Source organism: Amblyomma maculatum, chromosome 1, assembly GCF_055883805.1.
Source record: "Amblyomma maculatum isolate TAMU_Amacu chromosome 1, ASM5588380v1, whole genome shotgun sequence".
NCBI lineage: Eukaryota > Metazoa > Arthropoda > Arachnida > Ixodida > Ixodidae > Amblyomma > Amblyomma maculatum.
In genome coordinates this window covers 65,824,697-65,847,628 of record NC_139344.1, presented here as the reverse complement: position 1 = coordinate 65,847,628, position 22,932 = coordinate 65,824,697, and the positions used below count along the sequence as shown (strand labels likewise).

Sequence of the window (22,932 nt, the reverse complement as noted above, 5' to 3'; positions counted from 1 at the left end):
TCGCGTTAGTTAAGCCCATGGGCACCAAACTCGCGAAGTGGCAAAACGTACCACAAAAAGTGGAATGAAACTTTTCGTCCAGCATCCATGTTTCTTAGACGAGTACTTGAATATTGCTGGCGGAAGAAGTGAGGGTACCAAACGTCCTCTTGTTATCGGTTTTTCTACTTTTCTTCATTTTTCATCGCTGTGAAATAAACATTATTTCGTCATCCTTGCCTGGAGCACACCCCGTGCACCCTGTGACCGCAGTCCTGCCGAGATCGGCACATCCAGTTAGTTACTTCAACGTCGCTGAAAGAGAGCTTCCAGGTTCTGCTGATGGCTGCACAGTGACAGCGATAAATTCCGACAGAAGCTTCACACTTGTTAAGTCGCGTCGCCTGAAAAAGAAGCTGCACAGAAAATCAACGCGGGTTAGAGAATATAAAGACTGTTGACAAAGCAGATGTATTCTCCGTGGCTTAAGCATAAATAATGCCGACGGCTACCTCAATGCCATAAACAGACAGCGGCTGACCCATGTTTTTCAATCAATCGATTCTGAGTCAAACTGAAGAGATCAAAGTCAATTCATATAATAATATCCTAGCAGTTGATGTTAAACCCCTGACTACGATGGACAAATGTAAAGGAAATGGTGTGTTAGGCAACATACCGGTTAATCTTACTCACGGAAAATAACTATCACAGGTGTCATTACAGATTTTGACATAGGAGTAAGGAATAGCGATCTTCAAACGTTGATCAATTCTACGGTTCGGATCACCGGCGTTAATCGTTTTGGCAGCTCCAATTTTCTTAACATAGATTCTGAAACTTTCTCCCATCCCTTGTTAAAGTGGGTTATGTGAGGCAACCATCCAGTCTGTCTGTACATTCCAATGCATGTCCAATGCCAAAAATGCGACAAGAGGGGGCATGTACGTGAGCGCCCTTTGCAGAAATGAGCTATTGTACCGTCGATGGGGTCGCGCACAGACACCCTAAAGACGGAAACTATTATGTCCGTCAACTGCTCGGATGCCATGAAGCGACGGCTAAAGACTCCCCAAAAGTGATGAATGAGAGCCTTATAAAATAGATGACAGACCATTCGATCACTAACCAGCAAGCGGCTGCGTCTATTTATCGATGCAAGTACCGTGGTTGACGTCGACACCCGAGGTCATATAGCAAGCCTAGTCCTTATATAAGCCAACGCCACAGATCGTGTCAGCTCAGTTGTCACAGCCGCTTGAGCCGAAAACCGCCAGCAGTGCCATAGTTTAACCCGAAGGCTCAGTCAGATGCTTTCGAATTATTGGCTTTATCAGAGACCGTGTGGCTGATAAGGAAGGGGGACAGGCATCGCTGCTGCGCGCACAGAAAAAGACGTTGCAAGCCACTATACAGGCGTTCATATATTGATATGAAACACTACGCGCTAGTGTGTGCATCTGGCGTCATTGTCGGCATAGCCCAGCAGGATCTATCCTTTTCCTCTGAAATTGAGTGGCCTGCTCTAACAATAAAGACCGTCGCATGCTGCTCTTGGCGGCAATGCAGTAATTCACTATGGCGCTAGAAACTGACACGTGCTCTCAGACGATGCTCATGCGCCGCAGTGTGGTGATGCAGTCGAATTCCCGATGGGACATCTTGGTTGTCTGAATGACTTCCAATAGCGTGTCTATAATCGTCGCTTCCCTGTGATTGTGATCTAAGAGCCCAACATGCCGTCTGCATTCCGCCTTCCTGGGGCCCTATTCTCGACTATTCGCCATTTTGTTCAAATTGTGACGTACGCGTGACGTGTGCATCAAGACGGTGCCAGGTTACGTAAGCGCACAATCGGGTTACGCATTCTGAAGAAAAAGAGAAATAAAGTGACAGAAAAAAGCGCGGTGTCGTCTGCTATTATATTGGCGCCAATTATGAAAAATAACGGTGCTCCTGCAGGAACCGATACTCTGCGGTGCATTCCGTGATTCGGAAGCCTCGGGTTGCAGTGAGGCGAGTGAAGTATGTTGTAGCTTTGCGGTATTAGTGTGTCATGACATACTGGTGGTCGAACATTCGGCATCAGCTACGCACGGAAAGGCTGCTCGAGTTTCAGCTGGAGCATGAACGGCAATGGAATATTTGCAGTGGGTTGGTGCAAAGTGGGAGCGGAAAGTAGCATTTCTGTTCATAAGCGCCGATGACCTCTCACTTTCCTTTAGCGGCTTTTAAATGCAGAAACTAAAATGTTTGAGGAGTTGGTCGTAAATAGAAGGAATCGACAGATTTCCAAAGTAGCTCTAGCACTGACGAAGAGGCTCCGCCATAACCGCTAATGTCCATCTCTGAGGACAACGCTCGCAGTCTCAAAGTATCAATTACTGTTAGATACTGGCTTTGCCACCTTTTTCGAAAAGCCGCGTTATGACCAGCTACCGCCAGGTCACTAAGTCTGCTTAAGGTTCTAACATACAGTGTCGGCTTGAGTTGTGTAGAGCGCGGAAAGCAGCACAGAGAGAGAAAGAGAGTGTTTCACACACACACGAGGTGGAAGGCATACGCTGGGCCTCACACTTATTCAGTTTAATTTTCATGCCCTGGCGTGCGATAAGCTCTTGCGAAACGCAAAATATGTCCCAGAAAGAGAACGAAACAGAAGAACAGAATAGCAGGAAAGATAATTAGGCGATTCTCAGCTTACCGTACAATGCAGAGGGGGATAAACGGATAATAAGAAAAGAAAGCGAAAGATGACTGAGAAAATTATGGTATGAAGCTAGGGCGGCGCCGCGCGCGCGTATTCCTTACTGTCGGAACGGTAAAATGCAATTCAATAAAGCGAGAATATTTTCAGGCTGTATTAAAAAAGCAATCAACACAAAATATCACTCAACTATACATCATATGATTACAGCCTTCCGTCATATGATTACAGCCTTATTTTTTTCTAAACAATAAGCAAATGTAGAGCCCGCATGCATATTAAAAGAAAACTTTATATATGAAACACATCACATGTGGTAAGCAAAAATGTGCCATGTACATGAAACATATATTCCTTTATTAAAATAGAAGTTGTGAGTATTTTTGCTTGCTTTGCCCATTGTGGAAAGGCTGTTCAATTCATTAGCATTGCAGTGAGTGCATAGTGCAAGGCAAAAAAAGGCAGTGTTTAGGGCCGACGTTTAAGAAAGTCTGGTGATCCCTCGCTGCCTATCGCGCGAATTAAGTTCCTGCACAACCATCGAATCATATGACCTCTCAGGTTGCACTCACGATCCGATCAGATAGATAATTAGAAAGCATCGCAGTGCTCTCTGAAATTCACGATGGTTTGGTGGGCGCTCTTTAAAGAGACAGAAGAAAACACGTAACTGGTGCCTTTATGTCTCTTCTTTTCTTTGTCTCTGTGGTAAAGAGCGCCCACGAAACCATCATGAACAACCTACAGCTCGCCCAACTCCCCTTCTGTTGCTCTCTGAAATGCCTCGTCTCGCGCAGATCAACCGCTTGAGTTAGCGGGCCGCATTGCTGCGCTTGGCAACGACGGCACGGATCGATGGTTTCCCTATGAGAACAAAGCATTTACAACGGGAGGGTAGGTAAGACCCTCGTGCGGCTGTAAATCTGCGTTTTCATTATTATTCCTCTAAATATTGACGCAGCTGAAAAGTTCGCTTATAACGTCGTTTCAGTGTTTTATGCAATTGCAACAACATGTGTCAGGTTACTTCACCACCCACCAAACTGTCTAACAAACTGCGGTGAGCCAACAGTCGTCTGCACTGCACGTCGAATTCGTCTTTTTTTTTCGCGGACGCCTCATGAAAATGCGGCGCCCAACTGTGGCCATTTACAGCAATGGCAGAACATCCTTTACGTAATGAAACGTCAAGTTTAAGTCATCATTAAATGTTTATTTATGACGTATATCCCGTCACACAACGTCAGCCAATCAAATTTCAGGAGTCGGCTCTTGACAGTGGGCGGTTCATTTCAGCCCATTCGTAATACAAGCGTGGTTCCCTTTCTATCATATATACCTTTGTTTTCCCTCCACAGTTACTTACAAATACCATCCAGAGATCATGAATACCTCTGCTAAAACTTCGTTTTCACACTCACGTCATTTTTACGTCACCGCAAAAAGCCATTTCGACACACCAAAATTTCGCACCACAAATTTGAAACACATGACGGTTCTGAGAACCAATCAGAGAAAAAAAAATTGCGCCGAATGGCGGCCATGGGCGCCCATGTCTGTCGAGAAAAGGGCCCCTGGGTATCTTCTGGTGTAGTTTGGAGAAGCAGATGAAACACGATAAGTGTTATTAACGCGAAAACGTTACTTCGCTATGTTCACAGATTTCTGTCCGCCGGCCGCGTCCGCAAAATCGTGTTCGCTGTAGTTGGGAGTAATTGAGAAATGGTTGAGGTCAATGAGTGGTGTCAATCGATAAAGGCTGACCGAATGTTGCTGCCGAAAAATAATTAGGTCAGTAAGTTAATTAGGTGATTAATTACAGACAAAACAGGCAAACGTTGTTCGCAGCAGTTGTCAGCACTTGAGAAGTGGTCGGGGTTAATGAGTGGTGTCAATCGATAGAGGGTGACCTAATGTGTGTGAAAAAATAACAGGTCAATAAGTAATTGGGTAATCATTTAGAGGTAAAAATGAAACAGTAAAGGCAAAAATGGGCTCGCGAATGGCTTGGCGCCCCATTTGAATGTATCAAATATTAAAATAGTAATTAAAATAGTAAACTAAGGTGATGTCAAGGATGTGACGTCACGCAGCCTGAAGTCGAGCCAAATAAGGGCATAGGAAAGGATTGGCGCGCAATTTCAAAGTACGAAAGACTAAAGTACTTAATTAAGCAGTCAGTTAAGGTAACCTCAAGGATGTGATTTCACGCAATCGGAAGTAGAGCCAGGAAAGGGCATGAGAAGGGATTAGTGAGCAATTTTCAAAATCGTATCCGCATCAGTTGTAATTTAGAAGTCGTAGAGGTTAATGAGTGGTGTCAATCGATAGAAGGGGATTTAATGTTGCGTACGAACAAATAATTAGGCCAAAAGGGTATCTAAGTAATTAATTAGAGGCAGAAAATGAAAACAATTACAAGAGTTCAACGCTGCTAAACCAAATATTGTGCGAAAGCATTAGCTGCGGGTGACTGAGTGTTCTTCTCTTTTTCTTCATCCTCAGCCCACATATAAAGCCCGCTTTAACCAATCCGTATGAACGTGCCTTAGTGACCTATAGGGGTAACGTGAATGCTAGGGTCCTAGCAGATTGATTCTGACATAACCGTCCCATGTGAAACGAGAGACCCAAGTTGGGAGCTCCTGCCAACTGAGCCACAGCTCCGACCGCTCCACGCCGACCGCTTGAGTTGGGAGCCAATCTCTCGCTTTTGTGTCACATGGAGTGTGGCGTCACAGCGTCACATGGGTAAGACGTGGCTACCGCCGCGGTACACTGAAGGCTCGAAATCTAGAGTAGTATTGCTTTCGAAATAAAAGTAAAGGCGAAAATGGTCTCATTAGCGAATGGCTTGGTGCCGCATTTGAATTTATCGAATACTAAAATAGGTAATTAAATCAGTCAATTAGAGATTTGACGTCACGCAAACTGAAGTCAAGCCAAAAAAGGGCATAGGAAGGTATTGGCGTGCAATTTGAAATACCGAAGACTAAAATGGGTAAACAAGAAGTGAATTAATGTGACGTCAAGGATGTGGCGTCAAGCAGCCGGAAGTAGAGCCGAAAAAAGGCATAGGAAGGGATTAGCGCGCAATTTGAAAGTACCAAAGACTAAAATGTTTAAACAAGAAGTAAATTAAGCAACTAGAAGCAACCAGAGGCAACCAACAGCAGCATCCATGGTTTCGCATTACTCCAATGCAGATTCAGCAGTGCTCTTTAATTTTTGCGTATACACCGCGACAGTTCGCAGTTACTCTATGTATTACAGCCATACAACACAGATAACATATACTTGACATCGATGCTATAAAGACCAGTCTTTTCTATGGTTGCGCCTACATTTCATCCACAGATGGCTGCTACAATTATTATCTACCTCCATTAGTCCTGTGTAGCACGGCGATGATGTTAACGTTCAACACCCTCAGTAGAGCAATGCCGTAATTAAATATCGTGAAAGATGCCTGGCCTATCTTATGCGTACCCAGGATTTTGTTAATATTGCCACGTGCTTAGCGCCGCGCGGCCTACGTGCTTGGTGCCGACGACGACGAAGCGGTTGTTGGCTCGAGAGGCGCGTTGGTGATGGACACTGTCATCGGAGCTAGAAGCAAACCTGACTTCCGGGTCTTACCTTCACGGTAGCGTGTACGTCCAGACCTGTCGACAAGGCCAGGGGGGGAAAAAACCCGCGCTCAAGCCATGCGTCATGTTGCAATCCATTGAACCACCCCTCACCCCATTCGAGCAAGTGGGCATGGACCTTTTAGGCCCATTTCCTTTATTCTCGAACTGTAATAAGTGGATCGTAGTCGCCACAGACTACCTGAAATGCTACGCTGAAACAAATTTCCCTTGCCCGAGGTACTGCCGGGGAAGTTGCTCACTTCTTTATGAATGAAATTGTGCTTAGACACGGTGCACCGTCGACCATTATTACTGACCGAGGCAAAGCATTTACAGCTCGGCTACTGCGGGACACCTTAATTCTCAGCCATACTGATCATCGCACGACAACAGCCTATCACCCACAAACAAATAGCCTAACGGAACGACTCAACAAAACTTTCGCAGACATGATTTCAATGTAGGTTGACGTTGAACATAAAATGTGAGACGAGATCCTGCCGTATGTCACTTTCGCCTACAATACGGAACTGCAGGAAACCACGCAGTTTACACCATTCCGTCTCCTATATGGCAGTGAGACCCGCACGATGTTGGACGCTATGCTCCCGTGCGGGGATAAAGCGGTCGTACCCGATGCCGCCCATTTCGCGGAACAGGCCGAGCAAGCCCGCCAGCTGGTCCGCTTGCACATCAAGGAGCAGCATGCCACCGACACTCGATACTATAACCCTCGGCACAGGGAGGTCCACTTCGATCAAGGGGGCCAATAATGCCACGTGCCTAGCGCCGCACGGCCGCCCTGCTTGATGGCGACGACGACGAAGCGGTTGTTGGCTCGAGAGGCGCGCTGGTGCTGGACACTGTCATCGGAGCTAGAAGCAAACCTGACTCCCGGGTCTTACCTTCACGGTACCGTGTGCCTCCACGGCTCCCTGTGGCTTGAGTCGTTACATTATGACAGCTCACCAGCAGTTTTACGTGCAACGTTGTAGAACAGCAGCTTGTATGTATTGTTCGTTTCAAGAAGTTTCCAACCCTTTGGTATGGTACATTGATAAGGAAACACGTGGGTGGGATCGCATACTAACATACGGTGATTCGAATCTACCACTTCGTCTCATGTGCCATGCACAGATTGGCCCGGCTTTACGAAATCTGTGGAGACGCCCTGTGTTACCCTCACGTCTCCGTGACATAATACATGATCTGATTACATCTTCTCTCGGTGAGAACATGCGGCGTATATGTGCGCCTAAGCCAGTGTCTACTATTCACGTGGAATTAAAAAGGCTGTTGGTGTGCTGAAAGGAAATATAAAATAACAAAATTTGCGTACGATCTTGCCCGTCACTGAGCTCAACGACAAATAACGTGCCACTTCGAGAGGTTAAGGAGACGAGGCTGGAGACTGTTGTATTTATCACTGAATCTTAACAAGCCAATAACACATTTTTGACATGTTGTCAGCAGCTTACCTTTATCTACGCAAGAAAGGCACCCTTTCCGTGCCCTGGCCCTTTGTCAAGGCTGCAGTGAAGCATATATGTAACAGAAGAGTTTTTCAAAAGGGTTTCTGGCACAACTATGGAACCAGCACCAAGTTCGGAGGTATTTCGCGCCACCTTCCTTCCCTTAATGACCGCTGTAACTTGCTCTTTTAAATTCCTCAATTACACGCTGTTTTTGACCCCTATAGTCCTTCATCTGCACATGGTTCAGACAGGATTTCTTACTCAACTCTATCTCACGTGGGCATGGATGGTAGGAATGCGCTGCTCAATTACTTCATTGGAGTAGGTTTCCAGTATTGTTCCAGAACAAAAGAAGATCAGCCACCTGGTTGCTGTTTTGACACCTGGACAGCCTCCTTACGAATTTACTTCATAACGGTCAGTTGCCCCAGCAAGCAGTATTGAAAACTTTATGAACCGTATGGTACTTGCGAGAATAGAAATTTCTAGATAGCAATGCTCTCTATACGAACCATGACTGGATTTAATGGGGACTCTCTCCACACGACGGCGTCATCGATCTCGTTGCTACAGTGAAATATGAAAGGTTTGCCGCCGACTGGTAGCTCTTCTCTTTATAAATATCAATATGACTTAAGAACAACGTCCTTAAGGACTGTATTCTTGATGAACAGGGCGACTTGGGCTTTGGTGGTCAGTACTTCCTGTAGGCACTGATAGCTGCCTCAGCGGTCGCTCAGTTTCCGTGGCTACGCCTGATGAAGAGACCACTCGCCATCAGGTATGCCGCAGGATTCCACGGGGAAGAGTCCTGAGCACAACTTTATTTCACACTAATTGTGACAATAGTTGCGAAAGTGCCAGCTAACATACACATTAGTGCGTATTCCAATGAAATCTTTATCTCGGATTCTAGTTGGACCCTCCCGCATCTGCTTGCGAGATCGCAACGTACGTCTTACAAAAATGGATATTGAATTTCTGTTACCCACGTAATGTGTTTTTAATGAGTCATCAACCACTCAAAGGAGATTCAAGATTAGATGTGTTTTAACATCATATCCGCAGCAGACTTTCCTTTGAGATCACACATGAAGTTTTGTGCTTGGAAAACGCAACAGTACTTTTGCGTTTGGAAATACACTGACTTTCTCAAATGAGGAAATGTATACATCACTAAGTGAATATATATTATTTCTTTGTTAACTGCACACTTTCAGAGCCCTATGTTTTCATTTCTGATTAGCATATGTAGGATGTTGCCTAAGAAACAATTTTTATTTGTTTTAACATGAGATCCGCAACAGACTTTCATTTGAGATTACGCAAGAAGTTTTGTACTTGGAAAACACAACAGTATTTTTGTATAGGAGCTAATGTGGAAATACATTGACTTTCTCAAATGAGGGAAATTATACATCACTAAGCGAATGTATATTCTTTACTATGTTTTCATTTCTGTTTAGCATGCACTGTAAAAACAAAAACAACTTTTTGGACATTTGTTTCATTCAAAACACGCTTACACCCTGCGTCTTGGGTGTTTGTGCCATTGCAAATCACTTCTTGCCAAGCGAATGGGTGCTGTGGTTGGACAATATGCTTGAGGATGTTACGGGCAAGGATATTGTTGTGTACGCGAACCGACGCACTGCCACACCGCCTCCAAGCAAACGGACGCAAGGCCGTCCATTTCCAAGCCTCCTTGCACCTGCGAGCAGGCCGTTTTGGAGAGACCAGCAGGGGTACCCCGGCCTGCGCCGACGACGACGCGCGGACGTAACCCGAGCCGTGCGTTGACTCGGAACTGGACCGTCCTGGGAGCATGTGCGCGACCAGGGCACGAGAAGCAATGCCTTCTTTATAATGCATGATATTTTGCGTGTTTCTTCTTCTTGCTCTGCGTATAGAGATTAGCCGAGCCTTCAGTCATCGCATCGCTTCCCGAAATGTTTAGATACAAATAAGATTTAGTTACCAGTAAAATAGTGTTGGCGCTGCTGCGCTTGCCGGTATTGAAGCTTGGTCGCACTTTTTTTCCTTAAAGGTTCGTGCTACAGCTCCATGTTCAGCGAAAATTACGCCCAAGGTAGCTACCACCGAAGAGCCAGCGCTGATAAATTTGCCAGCGATGCCAAACTCGACATGTTAAAATGACTGCAGTGGACAAAATAGTGCGCATAGGTATCTAGAACATTAGATGCAAGTTCTAATGGTCAAGAAGTTGTAATTGTTAGAGCAGCCGCAATGGCCTGTACACTTCGAAACATGCTTCAAAACATTAAGTCCCAATCTTATGAATGTATTCTAGACATAAGAAGCAAATACATTACCTATATACCAGTTCTCCTAGTGGCCGAGTGGTTAACGTAGAAAGCTACGGAGTAAGAGGTGCCAAGTTCGAATCGCGGCAGAGGTGCAGTATTTTTTTTTTTTTGCTTAGTTTTAATTTTTTTTATTTTTTAGCTTTTTTTAATGTAGTTGAGGTCCTTCGCTACGTTTTAGCTTTTACTTTTTATCCAAAAGTGCTCATTGGTCAACAATCATGAACAACACACAAGAAATGCACACATTAGGTACCAACCAGAAACACGGTGGCCAACTTTCTTGTGAAACTCATCAAAAATGCATCAAGAAAATGTATAGAAATGTTAATGTGCATGATGAGGAATGTAATTAACATTTAATCAGAAACTCATTAAGCTTTTTTGTAAGGTACGAGCTTTGTCATTGACAACAATGTTCCTGTAGAGTTAGAGACTGCTCTTTTCACACGAACCGATTCTTGTGTGCACCTTTACAGGAGACCGTTGTCACCCACGGATGAGAATTTTGAGTAAGCGGCCGGACAGCAGTTTTTAGAGTCCACTCCTCTGCCATCTGTCGCAACTTCAATCAGGCCCTGCTCTCCCATATCATCCTGCACAACCACCACGGGTGATGCCTCAGCCTTCGGTACGCCTGTATATTCCCAATATAGGGAAGAAATTCATTGTTCCAAATAGTGGACTAGAGAGCAACTTACTCAGGCGTACACCTGGTTAGAATATCATAACTATATATATTCACGTATACACGGAGCAATCTGTGTTACTACAAGCATCAACGGAAGCAGTGGTGATATCCTTTCAAAGACGACTCGTCGGTCCGTTTTAGGGCGCACGTCTACATCTAACCTACTGAGATTGTGCCCATTCGCGAAGCTATTCGCCATATCTGTGGATAACCATCTGAAGAGGTTGGGAATTTTGCTACGCCACACCGCCTTTCAGTCTGTGGCACTAGACATCACTGAGCTCCTTTCATCTGCTCGTGACCAAGGACACAAGATAATGTTTAGGGGGATCCCTGCACAATTCGGGCTAAATGGATATCAGCAGGGCGATGCCGAAGTAGAGAGCTCCTTCAGCAGCGGCCTACCAGATAACACTTTTCTTTCGAACTATACGAGGTGTGCGGCGGCGACTTGCTACGACATGCCACACGCCCGACACATCCGTTCGAAGAGGATAGATCATGCAACGACATTTTTTGTTCTGTGGGGAATTTCGCGCCATGATGCATACATGCTGCATAGACTGCGTTTAGAAGAGGCTTTGGCGCGCAAGCACTTATATTTATTGGACAAGCGGACTCCCCAGAAACACTCCATTTGTGAAACTGCCGAGACTGCAAAATATGTACAAGTGGTGTGTCCAATACAGGCACACGAAGGGCTAAGGCAGTCTGCTTCCTAGATGCGCTTTGTCAGCAGGCAACTGTCTTGGAGGGTTTAATACTAGGTGCTTGGCCGGAGAACTGAAAATCTGTACGGGTAATGCGGGTTTTTGCCCGCTTCTCCGATGGCACGGGAATCGACTCGCAATTTTCATGCATATGACACGTATATAGAATTTCATGCCTTTTCTCACACCATTGTCCCCCATCATGACCCTCTCCATCCTCTATTTTCTTTCTCCGGAGCAGAGTAGCAGGTCAGATAGTCTAGTTTCCCGCCGACTCTTCTCCCCTCTTACATGTAGCAGACTCATCTATATATGCACCTGGGTATCGACATCCGCTTGATAACGCAACGCTCAGAATATTGATTGCCTAAAAAGCAACAATTTAGGTAGCGGCGGCAAGCTAATGAGCACAAAACGTCGCTTAAAGGTGGCCTGAATGTCAAAAGCGGAAGCTATGCCTGCAGGGTGTCAGAGTTCGCCGTTTCAAGGAAGCTGACAGCATCATCACCGTTCGCATTACTTTTTTATTTGACTTCAGAGGGAACTGCCTAGTGAAGTCAGGCTTCTGGTTCTTTAGGGCGCGCAAAAGAGTGCTCTATGTGGGGTAAGCGTTCCTACTACGTATTTCTCGTCACGTTCGTCACTTCCTGAGCTGCAAACCTGTCGCATGCAGTATTGCCCCTAATCTTCAAAATAATTACTTAAGTACGTCGTCCCAATCGCATCGGGAGACTTACGGGAATACACCAGGGTTATGCTTCTTGTAGCGTTTCTTGCCATATGTCACGGGTCTGAAGACGAAGTGAACCATCGTTGCTTAAGTTTCATTAAACAAAGTTGAAATAAAAAGAGAACCGTCGAGCAGTGTCATGCTTGTGACCTGTCATATCCGACTGGATGATAGTCTGCTTGCCTGGAACGTTTCTGGTGTCAAAGCGCTGTTGCTAGGTTGCCCCACCACAGCTATTTGTTGGTTGAAGCAACCATCCGAAGCAGCCTGGCGTCAAGCAACGGAGGACTCCCGTTCTTATTATCTTCGCCTGTCAGGTACCACTCGCGCTAGCGAACTCCCCTGGCAGGCGTGTTCTTTCGCACATCGAGGCCTGCTCAACACCCTTTATTTTATTCCGTGCTACTGAACTTCTCCTATCGTTCTTTTTGCCTGCCTGCTTCTCCTCACGTCTCACGCCAAGTATTCAATCACTCTTTAAAATTCCCAGTAGTGTTTTAGTCTTGTTACGTTTCTGCCCGAGGCTTTGATCATTCATTTTCTGTGAGTGAAAGAAGCAGTGTACAAACGCTTAATACAAGTCACTATATATAGATACAAAAGCGCGGAATTCCAACATTAGTGTTCGTTAGTTATTTGTAACATTCCTGTTCGCGAAGTTCGCATAGATAAGAAGCCTCTCGACATGCTTGAAACGTACCTTATGCCCTGCGCTAGGCTAAAGGAACGTCGACGCCACGTCGGTACAGTTTCTGAACATGCATGCAGTTTCAAGGATTTTTGGTATGTTTTCTGCTGTCAGACTCAATTCTGCCCGCATTGAACTCGACCTGCGTTCAATTTGCACCGGTAACACTATGGAGCCATTCAGGCTAAAAAATTCGATCTTCGAGTGCGGCCGGCGCAATGTCGACACGATGGAGAACGAATAAGCCTGTGACTCTGCGTCGAAGGCCTGTAGATGTCTCCGTTAGTTGAAAGTACTTTTATAGGTGCTGCTCCGGGATTAGGAAACTCTTTTTGAACAGTCGCATGAAAAATGCGACAAATGCAGGGGGAACGAAACCACCGTAATGTTGTGCGGCGTTGCGGTATTATACGGGACTCATCTGGAAGAACCACCGAGCGAGAGCTTACAGGCAGAGAATGCAGCCGTCTCTCGCTCTGCCTTCCACTGGTATATTGACAGGCTCACAGCTGAAGCTAAAATTTAAGCGTAAGTAAAGGTCTATGTATGTAGTGATGCAGTTTCGAGAGACCGAACTCAAACCATTATTGTTCATCTTTGGCATCTCAGAGCATTTTTTCCTGAAATGATATTGTCTTCATTGCATACTCGTAAGTTAATTTCAGACCACAAAAGGCATGTTAAGCGTGTCAACTACACAGTTGTGCTGAGCCCAAAAAGTGTCAGAAGGCAAAAGTTTTGTGAGCCAGTCACTTTGATGGCTCTCTGGAAGTCTCATTCCTTACCGACCACCACTTGCAATATTAGGGTAATGTAGTACATGCTGTGTCGTATGTCTGTTACCTACAATCTACTCACGGCGTATTCACCAGTATAGAGGCTAATGCCTTCTCTTTTCATCATTTACACGTTTTATTCACGCTCAGCAAATACCCACGTAATAAATGCCTTCCTGCATTCCTACCGTAATCTATCAGTTGTGGGGGCACCGGTTTGATGTGCCAAGGTACTTCTAGAAATTTTCTAAAGAGCAAATCATGCCCGTAGCCTTCATACCCGAGCGTTCATACCCGAGTCACAGTGTGTTCGTAATAATTTCAAGAAGACAGAAGTGTTTTCACTGATACTGGGTGCGTGATTTTTCCGCCGTTAAAAACATAAAAAGAACTTAAGAGGGCTCTGTGAGGTAAAAAATTAAACGTTAGCCCTATTCGTGTACTATACAATACACCGCTATTGGCATCGCACTTTCTCATTTTTTTTTTTTTACAGAGCCTGGCATTAATCGAGGCGAACCTTCTTCCCGACTCCGGAGTGCCGTGGAACTTCAGGTAATCTTCCAGCACAGCTGATAAGTATAATCCTAACGAGTACAATGAACTTAGCCGACCTTCCCTTCTACTCTAAATTGGTCTTTAACCACGAAGCGTCCGTAACGAGAATAATCCAGAGCTAGTTTTCCTTACAAGAAATACTGTTCTGAAATCATGTCTATATATATATATATATATATATATATATATATATATATATATATATATATATATATATATATATATATATATATATATTGATTTGCTGACGGGCGGCTTCAATTCGCTCCCAAACTGCAGGCGTTGCTCTCCCGACGGGCTCAATCCGGTGTTGCTGCGCTTCGAAGACAGCAACTTGGAGTCCCAGTTCCAGAACCAGCCAGACCCTCAGTTCCCGCAGTGCGTCGTCGGCTCGGCACTGCTCTTCACTGCTATCGTCATCGTGCAGCTGCTCACGCTCCAAGCGTAAGGTTCCGAAAGCACGCCCCCAAGCCCGGCCTGCAGCCGCAAATGTTCCACCGCATTCGGTGCTGAGTGCACACCCTTGTACATGGTGGTCGCTGGCACTATTTGGGCAAAACCATTGCCATTTTCCATCCACCTCAGTTCTCTTTTACTTTCAGTGATTCTGTTTCAACTGGCGACGCGGTAAAGCTCTTCGTTTTTGTGTTTCGCTTCTTTCGTTGACTTACTAGTGCTATTGTGCTTAGGTATCATATGTTGCGCGGTCATCTGTAGTGTGGCGAGCTCATAACATTTCTCTTTTATCTGCTGTTCTCTATTTGTTTCTTCATTTCACTTTAGCGCCTTCGTAAGCACATGACAGAAGGAATTTAAAATCTGCACTAAAAAAGAAATAATCATCTCCTACTGCCCCTCTGCTACTCATTCTGCTTCTCTTTTTTTCTTCTATTTGCTTTTTTTTTCGTTCTTTTTCGTGTGGTTTATTTTGTCATTCGTCAGCTAAAAGAACCACTTTCTCCCCTTTTTCCGTCACTTACCATTTGAGTTGACTTTTGTTTCAATACTAGCTTTCCTTACATGCTAATCACGCTTTGAAGATTAGATATTCATATAAAGCCGCGTTGCTCTGGCTAACACATGGTCTGTGAAAATGGGTAACGCAGTGCCCGATAAATGCGCTTTTGTCTTTTCAATTGCAGCAAAACACTCAGAAAAAAGCAATCTTTGTGTTCCGCCCAGTTAGCAAAGGTAACTCACTTTCGCTCTGCGTTTTTCTAAACCACTACCGATTCTTGTACCGGATGGAAACAACCAAACAAATGGTTCCAATACTTCGTGGTTTAAAAGCTGAGCTCAATAATGCAGCTAAATGCGCATAAATACTTAGATATTATTGTCTGAATTAGAGATAACGCATAACAGCGGCAACGACGACGGCCTCAAATGCTGTTCGTAGGAGGCTACGCAGCCTGTGTATTAACATATATTATCAGCATTCCCTAGCCTCCACCTTTTGCTGTCACTGAGACAAAAGGCTGCAAGCGAAAGCACTTCATTCTTCTTTTATTCCGTTCAGGCGTGCTTTTCTTTTCGATCTTTCAAGGACGCATTTTCCCTGCTAAATGCAGTCTTGTGTCTTTGAATAAAAACGATAACAAAAAATAGAGCCCTTAAGTTTGCTTTCTTTCTCGAATACCGTTTGTTTAACAATTTCGGGCAATAGTGCCGAAGGCGCTTTACGCATTCGCTTCCTTCTTCGAAACAGTGGACAAAAAAAAAAATTGTGTTTTCGCTCGTGGACTACAAATAAAGAAGAAAAAAAAACATGCGAGAACAGTTAAGTGCCCTCTTCGTTAATTGGCTCTCAAAAGGGCTCTACTCTGGCCTTCTTATAGGATTGCTGCGCAGCGGGAAATTGAGTTCTCGCTATTTCACTTCCTTCTGCATTACAGAGAATACGACTACGTTGAATCTTGTCTGAGCACTAAGTGTTTGCACATCTGCATTCCTACACCCAGCATTGCTATTGTATTCAGCTTTCGCATCGCAAGCTGTCGAATCGGACGTAGTGAGAAAGGCGGAGCATTCGGTCTGCTAGTAAGTAACACGAGAAGACATCCCAAAGGCTAAAAGCTTTTGAAATATGAAAGGGAAAGAAGTTTCGCTGCGCTTCAGCATCACGAAATGTAACGACTAAAGCTTATGGCGTCAAGGCTCATAAGTAACGCGTTAATACTCGTGCGGGAATAATGAAGGTCAGGTTCCTACACATTTTCACTTTATTTCAGAAGTGCTTTTACGCTGCCGAAATTCAAAAAGCAGAACTTGATTGGAAACAGCTCTGCGGACGATGACAGCGCTGTATAATCACTTTCCTCACCTGTGTACATTCTTGCCCATTGTCCTGATTGTAGTACATTCATTCTACTATTATTAACGTCTATTCGCACACCACTTATCTCTTTCCTTTCATTCCTATTTCCATGGCGTGGAAAGAGTCACGTTACTTGCCTTTGCTCCCATTAAACTTTACTTTGTCTTTTCCTTCTTCTAATTTTCTATAATAAAACGTGACTCTGAAAAAAAGACGAGGCGAGAGACGAGAAATTGCCAAGCGCTAACTTTCAACTGGCGTTTTACTCCATGATCAGGATCATACACGTATTGAAAGTGTTATTTCTGCAAAAGAATCATCATTACCATTGAACTCGTCAATTGGTTACTGTGATTATAGAAAAATCCTGCACTCTCGTAAAGCGAATGTCAAGGTGAACCACAGTCACACGCCTTGCAGTGTGCCGCCAGGTGCCGATCTCCACCATTGAGAACATTGTTGTTGGGCCTTTTAGGCGCACACTTACAGAGCAGCTGTAAAGGTGATGCAGATTTTCCCACATAACAGAGCAGTTATGAGCGCCACACAGTTCCGACTAAGGACGTAGACATTCTGGCTTTTTTTACGGTAAGATTAAGATTTGGCTTTTTTGCTTGGTAATCCACTTTTCTCGGACTTACACTTATTTTAGGGGCCGCAAACACGTATGACCGTCGTTCTGCTTGTCTTCAGACTGTGAAACGTTATGCAAGCAGAAAATCTAAGTACTGTTTTCACCTTCTTTTCTACCTTATTTCTCTTCTGGTCTCTACCCGTCGCTCAAGACGTATTGAATTCTGCGATGCACTATTTCCACAACTTAAACGTAAACGGCTTTCGGATATCCCAGCGCCTGAAAACGTTCCACCTGCATCTGAATACCTCCTTCACTTATACGCATGCATGATTTGCCGGGGGAATTCGGTATGGAAGAAGGCACAAGAGTTCTTTAAAAAGTTTCAGTGCACAGAACTGTATGGCAAAGCAGACGTGTTGGCTTTAGGCTTACTCACCCAACACACGCGATCACTTAGAAGCGAAAGATTCATGGGGCTCGCTACGGCGCACTTCGCCATCGCCTCAGTTCGATCTTCAGCCGACCTTCAGCAGCGCACTTAGCGACGCGGCCTGCTCGCTGCCCGCTTCTCCTTCGCACATGTGGTGCACAGAGCGGGCGGCACTTTATACTGCTTGCAGGCATCCGCAAATTATCATGGCACAAATTGGGTGCCGCACTCCACGAAAAGACAAACGCCGTCTCCATCACCTCAGATCAAGTTAGTTGCATGAAAGCTCCAACCGCCTATTCGCCAATTACAGGCGCATGTTTCTGCTTTGAGCGCTTCAGTGTAAATCACAAGTATATACCGCATAACCTTATCAATAAATTCTCTTTTGCACTACAATTATTGGCGACATGGCAAGTGGAGTTTCACTCAAAATGCAGTAAAAAGAATGACGGGTGAGCTGTTGTGTTGCGAAGCCGTCACCTCCTCAGCGGCCATGCTAGCGGCCTAATCCTTTAGACTCCAGTTCACTCTGGACTTAGCTAAGACAGTCTTAAGACCGTTTCGTGCAAGCGGGTCCAGGTGTTCTCGAAAGCTGACGGCACCACATGGTGATTAGCAACCCCGACGTAGAACAGCACATTATGAGGCAATGAATAAAGCGAGTATTTTATTTCCGCTCAAGCATGTGCCGTTCTTGTAGCCTTTGGTTTCCATGAGGTCAGTTCAAGTACACAATTTACAAATCAGAATCACCGACCTTTCCACAAAAGTAGACCACATATTGAAAAAAGGCCAAAATGAGAGTTGACTCTGCGCAAACCCAAGCTTTTGCTGTAAAGTTCTGAGCGAACGCCAACTTAAATACGGAACCACATCTAAGGTTGGTGTTGTGTTGCTAGCTCGAAGGAAGCACGTGACATTAGTGCGAGGCAGCAAGTATTCGAAAGCGTCTCAACGGGTGGGGGTCTATTTAATGACTACATAGAGACAGTCGCACATCGCGCCCGCTTTGGAAAGCCAGACTGGGCGAAGCAGGTGAAAAGCAGCCGCATTCTCCTCTCCCAGGCATCTGATGCTGCTGTGCGTCATCGCCTCGGCCTCCATCGTGTTGGGCGTGCTCACCCTCGCCGCCTGCACGCGCCAGTGTCAGGTATGTATTCCAGCCTGCTGTGAGCCTGTTTGGTGCCGCGGCGGTGTTTTTAAAAACATGAACAACAAAAAACAAAAAAACAAAAGAACGACTGCATCCGATTTTCGTTCATAGTAGAAATCCTTTCTGTGGCACCTTCTAGCTATGCTGGTGTACGTCTTTCAAAAAAGAATGCATTTACTGCCACAAAAATTTTGCCTAAGAATAGATTTCTCTTTTTTTCCGCCGCAGCTACTAGATTCACATTCTTGACGTCGATAACGTAAAGGATTCCTCTGATTTTCGCTTGGAAGAGAATAATGCCATGCTTTAGATTCAGAGGTCTGCAAAATGCATAAAAAAGAGCCCCAAGTTATCGCAGTCTGCTTTCAAAAACGGTCGGTGGAAACTATATGTGTATTCATATGTTGTTCATAATTTCTAGCTCCCAATACCTTTGTTTTCGGTGGACGTAGCTTCTTTGTCAGTAGAACCCTTTATCTATATCGAAACAGGCTTACTGCCATTTGTCCCCGGCGTTTCTGGGCTTGTTCAATGCAGAGTTCTCTTACTTATCCTACCCAGCGCACGGTGAACTGTGATTCGGAAAGGTCGAGGACCCCGAAAACAATTGCTGGGCGAACTACCGCAAGGTTTAATTGTTTGACAGTCGCGTTCATTCCGAACGGTTTATTATGAAGGCGCACTTTCATGGCCAAGAAGCTGGGACCAGGAGCAATTAAAAACTAAAAGTAGAGAGCCGCGTCTAGAAAGCATTCTATCTCGCCAGATCGAGTGTCATGTTTCACTTGCAGAAATAAAACATGAATTATGAAAATATACTTTTTCCTCCAACCTACAGCCTAACACCTCACTCTTCACCAGTTTCCAGCGCCAGAGAAATTCTTGCCAAGGAGTTCAATTGTGGTCACAATAGTACACCAGGGCAATTTCTCTTATGACGATTTTGTTCTGCCGTCCTTATGGCTTATTTATTCATCTGCGCTTATTTGCCTAATCCCAAAAAGAAACAACAAACGTAGCAGTAAAAATTAGAGAGCATAACGCTGCATAAGCTTTTGTACAAAGACATCAGTGTCCGTTTTTAAGAATGTTTAAAAAGCAGGCATGCGCAGATTATCATGGCACAAATTTGGTGCCGTGCTCCAAGAAAAGACAAACGCTGTCTCCATCGCCTAGGATCAAGTTAGTTGCATGAAAGCTCCAATCGCCTATACACCAAGCACAGGCGCATGTTTCTGCTTTGAACGTTTCAGTGTAAATCACAAGTATATACGGCATAAGCTTTTCAATCAATTCATTTCCGCATAACAATTATTTGCGCTACGGCAAGTGGAGTTTCAGTCGAAATGCAGTAAAAAGAAATGACGGGTGAGCTGTTGCGTAGCGAAGCCGTCACCTCCTCAGTTGAGTTTCCACCCATCGGCGCGGGCTGCAGTGAACATGCCCCGTAGGCGTACACGTCCGGAATCTGGCCCATAAGTGCACAGTTGTGCACAGTTTACCGAAAGTGTTCAACTATCGTCTTCAAATATCTCGTTATATATGTGTGAAGAAAGCAGTGCCTAATGCGTTTTAGACTCGTGTTTATCTCGATATTATTACCTTGCTAACGCCGCTGCCATTAAGAACAATACTCATAGAAACAGCAATAATTTGTCTTTCAAAAGAGTGACGATTTATTTCTGCGCAGTAAAGGGAGACAGCTATACACTGAAAAATGCCCTAAATAAACTGTGAAACAAAATGACTTTTCAGGTCACGCAGTTACCTGCATCGCCCGGCTTCCTTGTGGCCGTCGTGCCAGCCACGTTGACAGTTTCCAGTCTGTTTTGCTTTGTGCGTAAGCAATACATATGGATTCACTGCATAACGTTTGTTTAAGCAGCGTCACAAATTCATCATGGCGATGTCATAGAGGCAACATCGACAGTTTGCGTACAGACTACTGTCCCCACCGCTGAAGGCCGTCTGAACGGTATATAGTATTTTTATATAATCAGTAAAGGGGGACCGAACCAGCAGCTAGAGATTTCTAGTATTAGTTATAGATGATCTTGCCATATCTTTCTAATTGCATGAAGGGGATGGGGAAGCCTACGTTACAGTGGCGCATTCCTCGTGATGCTAAATCTAATAAAGCACGTTAAACTTATCGGCCACAACACAAGAAGGAAGGGCTAAACGCCCTTTGGGCTGGCTCTCTAGCCAACGGCTTCATTCAGTTGTCATGGTGTTGGGGTTAATTCCCTAAGCCAGCCTTGAAGCCATGAACATGATGCTTAAAGGGATTAAAAACATTTCGTGGGAACCGGTGGACACCGTTGGCTGAAGAACCTCCTTCAAGGGGCGTGTGCCGCAACGTTCTTGAGTTATATACAACTACAGCACCAATACATTTCCTCTATCTTCATAATATATATGATCTAATTTTGTATGGCCCCTTTTCATAAGTGGCCTACCAAACTGCTGTGAGCTGACAGACGTTAACGACGTCCGTGATGTAATATAATCCATGGATTTAACTTTTTCAAGCGCAATGGGCTCATTATTGATTCGCAGCTATTTCTGGGACAGTGCTACAGTTAGAAGTGGTGACATTGTTTCAAACTAATGTGTACCATTCTTCATAACTGAAACGGGGTGCATCCTTCTGCCAAGTAAAGGACGTAGCAAATAATATTTCTCTAAGCAATTAGCTTGGTTGTACCGCCTTCAACATTTTCGAGCGCACAGAGCTTGCCGTCTGCAATGTCGTATGTTCAACTTTTACAGCTCCATGCCTATCTTCAAAATGAACACTGTGGCTCCTCTGATCCCTCAGAGGACGCATATCCGAAAACTTTTGTCGTTCGACGTCGTGATTTTGAAGCATTTTGAAGTTTGTTTGGATTATCCTGTTGTGTGGTACGCCTAAAAATTAAAGTAAAAGTACTAAGGCACAGCGCTTATATTATTTAGAATTATTAATTACCTCAGGCCACAATGCACTAATGCTCACACGGACGTGCCCCATCACTTGCAGCTCTATAGGTATTGATTATGATAATAAAAATTCGGAGAATGTAGCGCCTCTAATAGATTACGATTCAGTAGATACGCGCACGGCGTGGCGCTGATTACGACAATTTCATCTGTGTAGGACACTACCGGCACATCCTTGCATAAATTTAACATGCGTAGCCAGAAAGGTTTTGTTTGGTTTGTGGGGTTTAACGTCCCATAGCAACTCAGGCTATGAGAGACACCGTAATGGAGGACTCCGGAAATTTCGACCACCTGGGGTTCTCAAACGTGCACTGACATGCAGAAAGATTCGTGCTGTGTCATTTCTTTAGTCTCTGAATTAGCTTAGTGCCCCCTTTTCTTCTATTCGTGTTGTGGCTGCAAGGATTTCTTAGTTATCTCGCATCCAAACGTTTTAGGGCGTGTACCTGGCAACCCAAGCAGACCATAGTTCCTCCCCGCCGGGGTGGCGCAGTGGTTCCGGCGCTCGACTACTGTTCTCAAGGACGCGGGATCGAATCCTGGCCTCGGCGGCCGCTTTTGGATGGCGGCGAAAAGCAAGGCGCCCGTGTACTGTGCGATGTCAGTGCACGTTAAAGAACCCCAGGTGGTCGAAATTTTTGAAGTCCTCCACTACGGCGTCTCTCATAGCCTGAGTGGCTTTGGGACGTCAAACCCCACACACCAAGAAACCAGACCATAGTTCCTGCGTAGCAACTCGCGCTTTTTGAATTATCGGCCATACGCCCTTGACAGCTGCTTTATAACGGTATTGTTTGAAGAAGCAATGTTCTATCTGTTACTCTCTTCAGATTATGTTTATCTTAATTCCTCGAAAGATATTGTCTTAATTGATTCGCCCAGACGTAAGCGAAACAGCGTGTTTATTTGTCTGTTTTGTCTTTATTCTTTTCATAAATTCGACAACACCAATTACCCGACGCGTGATATATTTGCACTTACATGTATTTCTACTGTGGTTTGCTTTAAATATGGCTTATTACTTTGCTGTCAAGTGATGAAGACGAGCCATTTGCCGTGTGTCTGTCACCTGCTGTCGCACCGAAAATAATTGCCTGGCTGATTTCACGTGGTGAATAGTGCATCGCTATCATACTATATTGTTTCACTTTGCCTCAAAATGAAGCCCGCATGCTTTCCAACCTTTAATTTTTACAA

The 22,932-nt window shown here is 44.8% G+C and overlaps 1 protein-coding gene across 1 annotated transcript in view; it reads left to right on the top strand.

Annotated features, from left to right (window-relative positions):
• Ac76E (adenylate cyclase type 2 Ac76E) overlaps nucleotides 1–22,932 on the top strand; it is a 586,427-nt gene that overhangs the window by 547,160 nt on the left and 16,335 nt on the right. Inside the window, exons 11-13 of the mRNA XM_084588246.1 lie at nucleotides 14,209–14,267; nucleotides 14,550–14,714; nucleotides 18,663–18,747. Of these exons, the coding sequence (XP_084444372.1) occupies nucleotides 14,209–14,267; nucleotides 14,550–14,714; nucleotides 18,663–18,747 (309 nt within the window). The remainder of the gene's footprint in view (nucleotides 1–14,208; nucleotides 14,268–14,549; nucleotides 14,715–18,662; nucleotides 18,748–22,932) is intronic.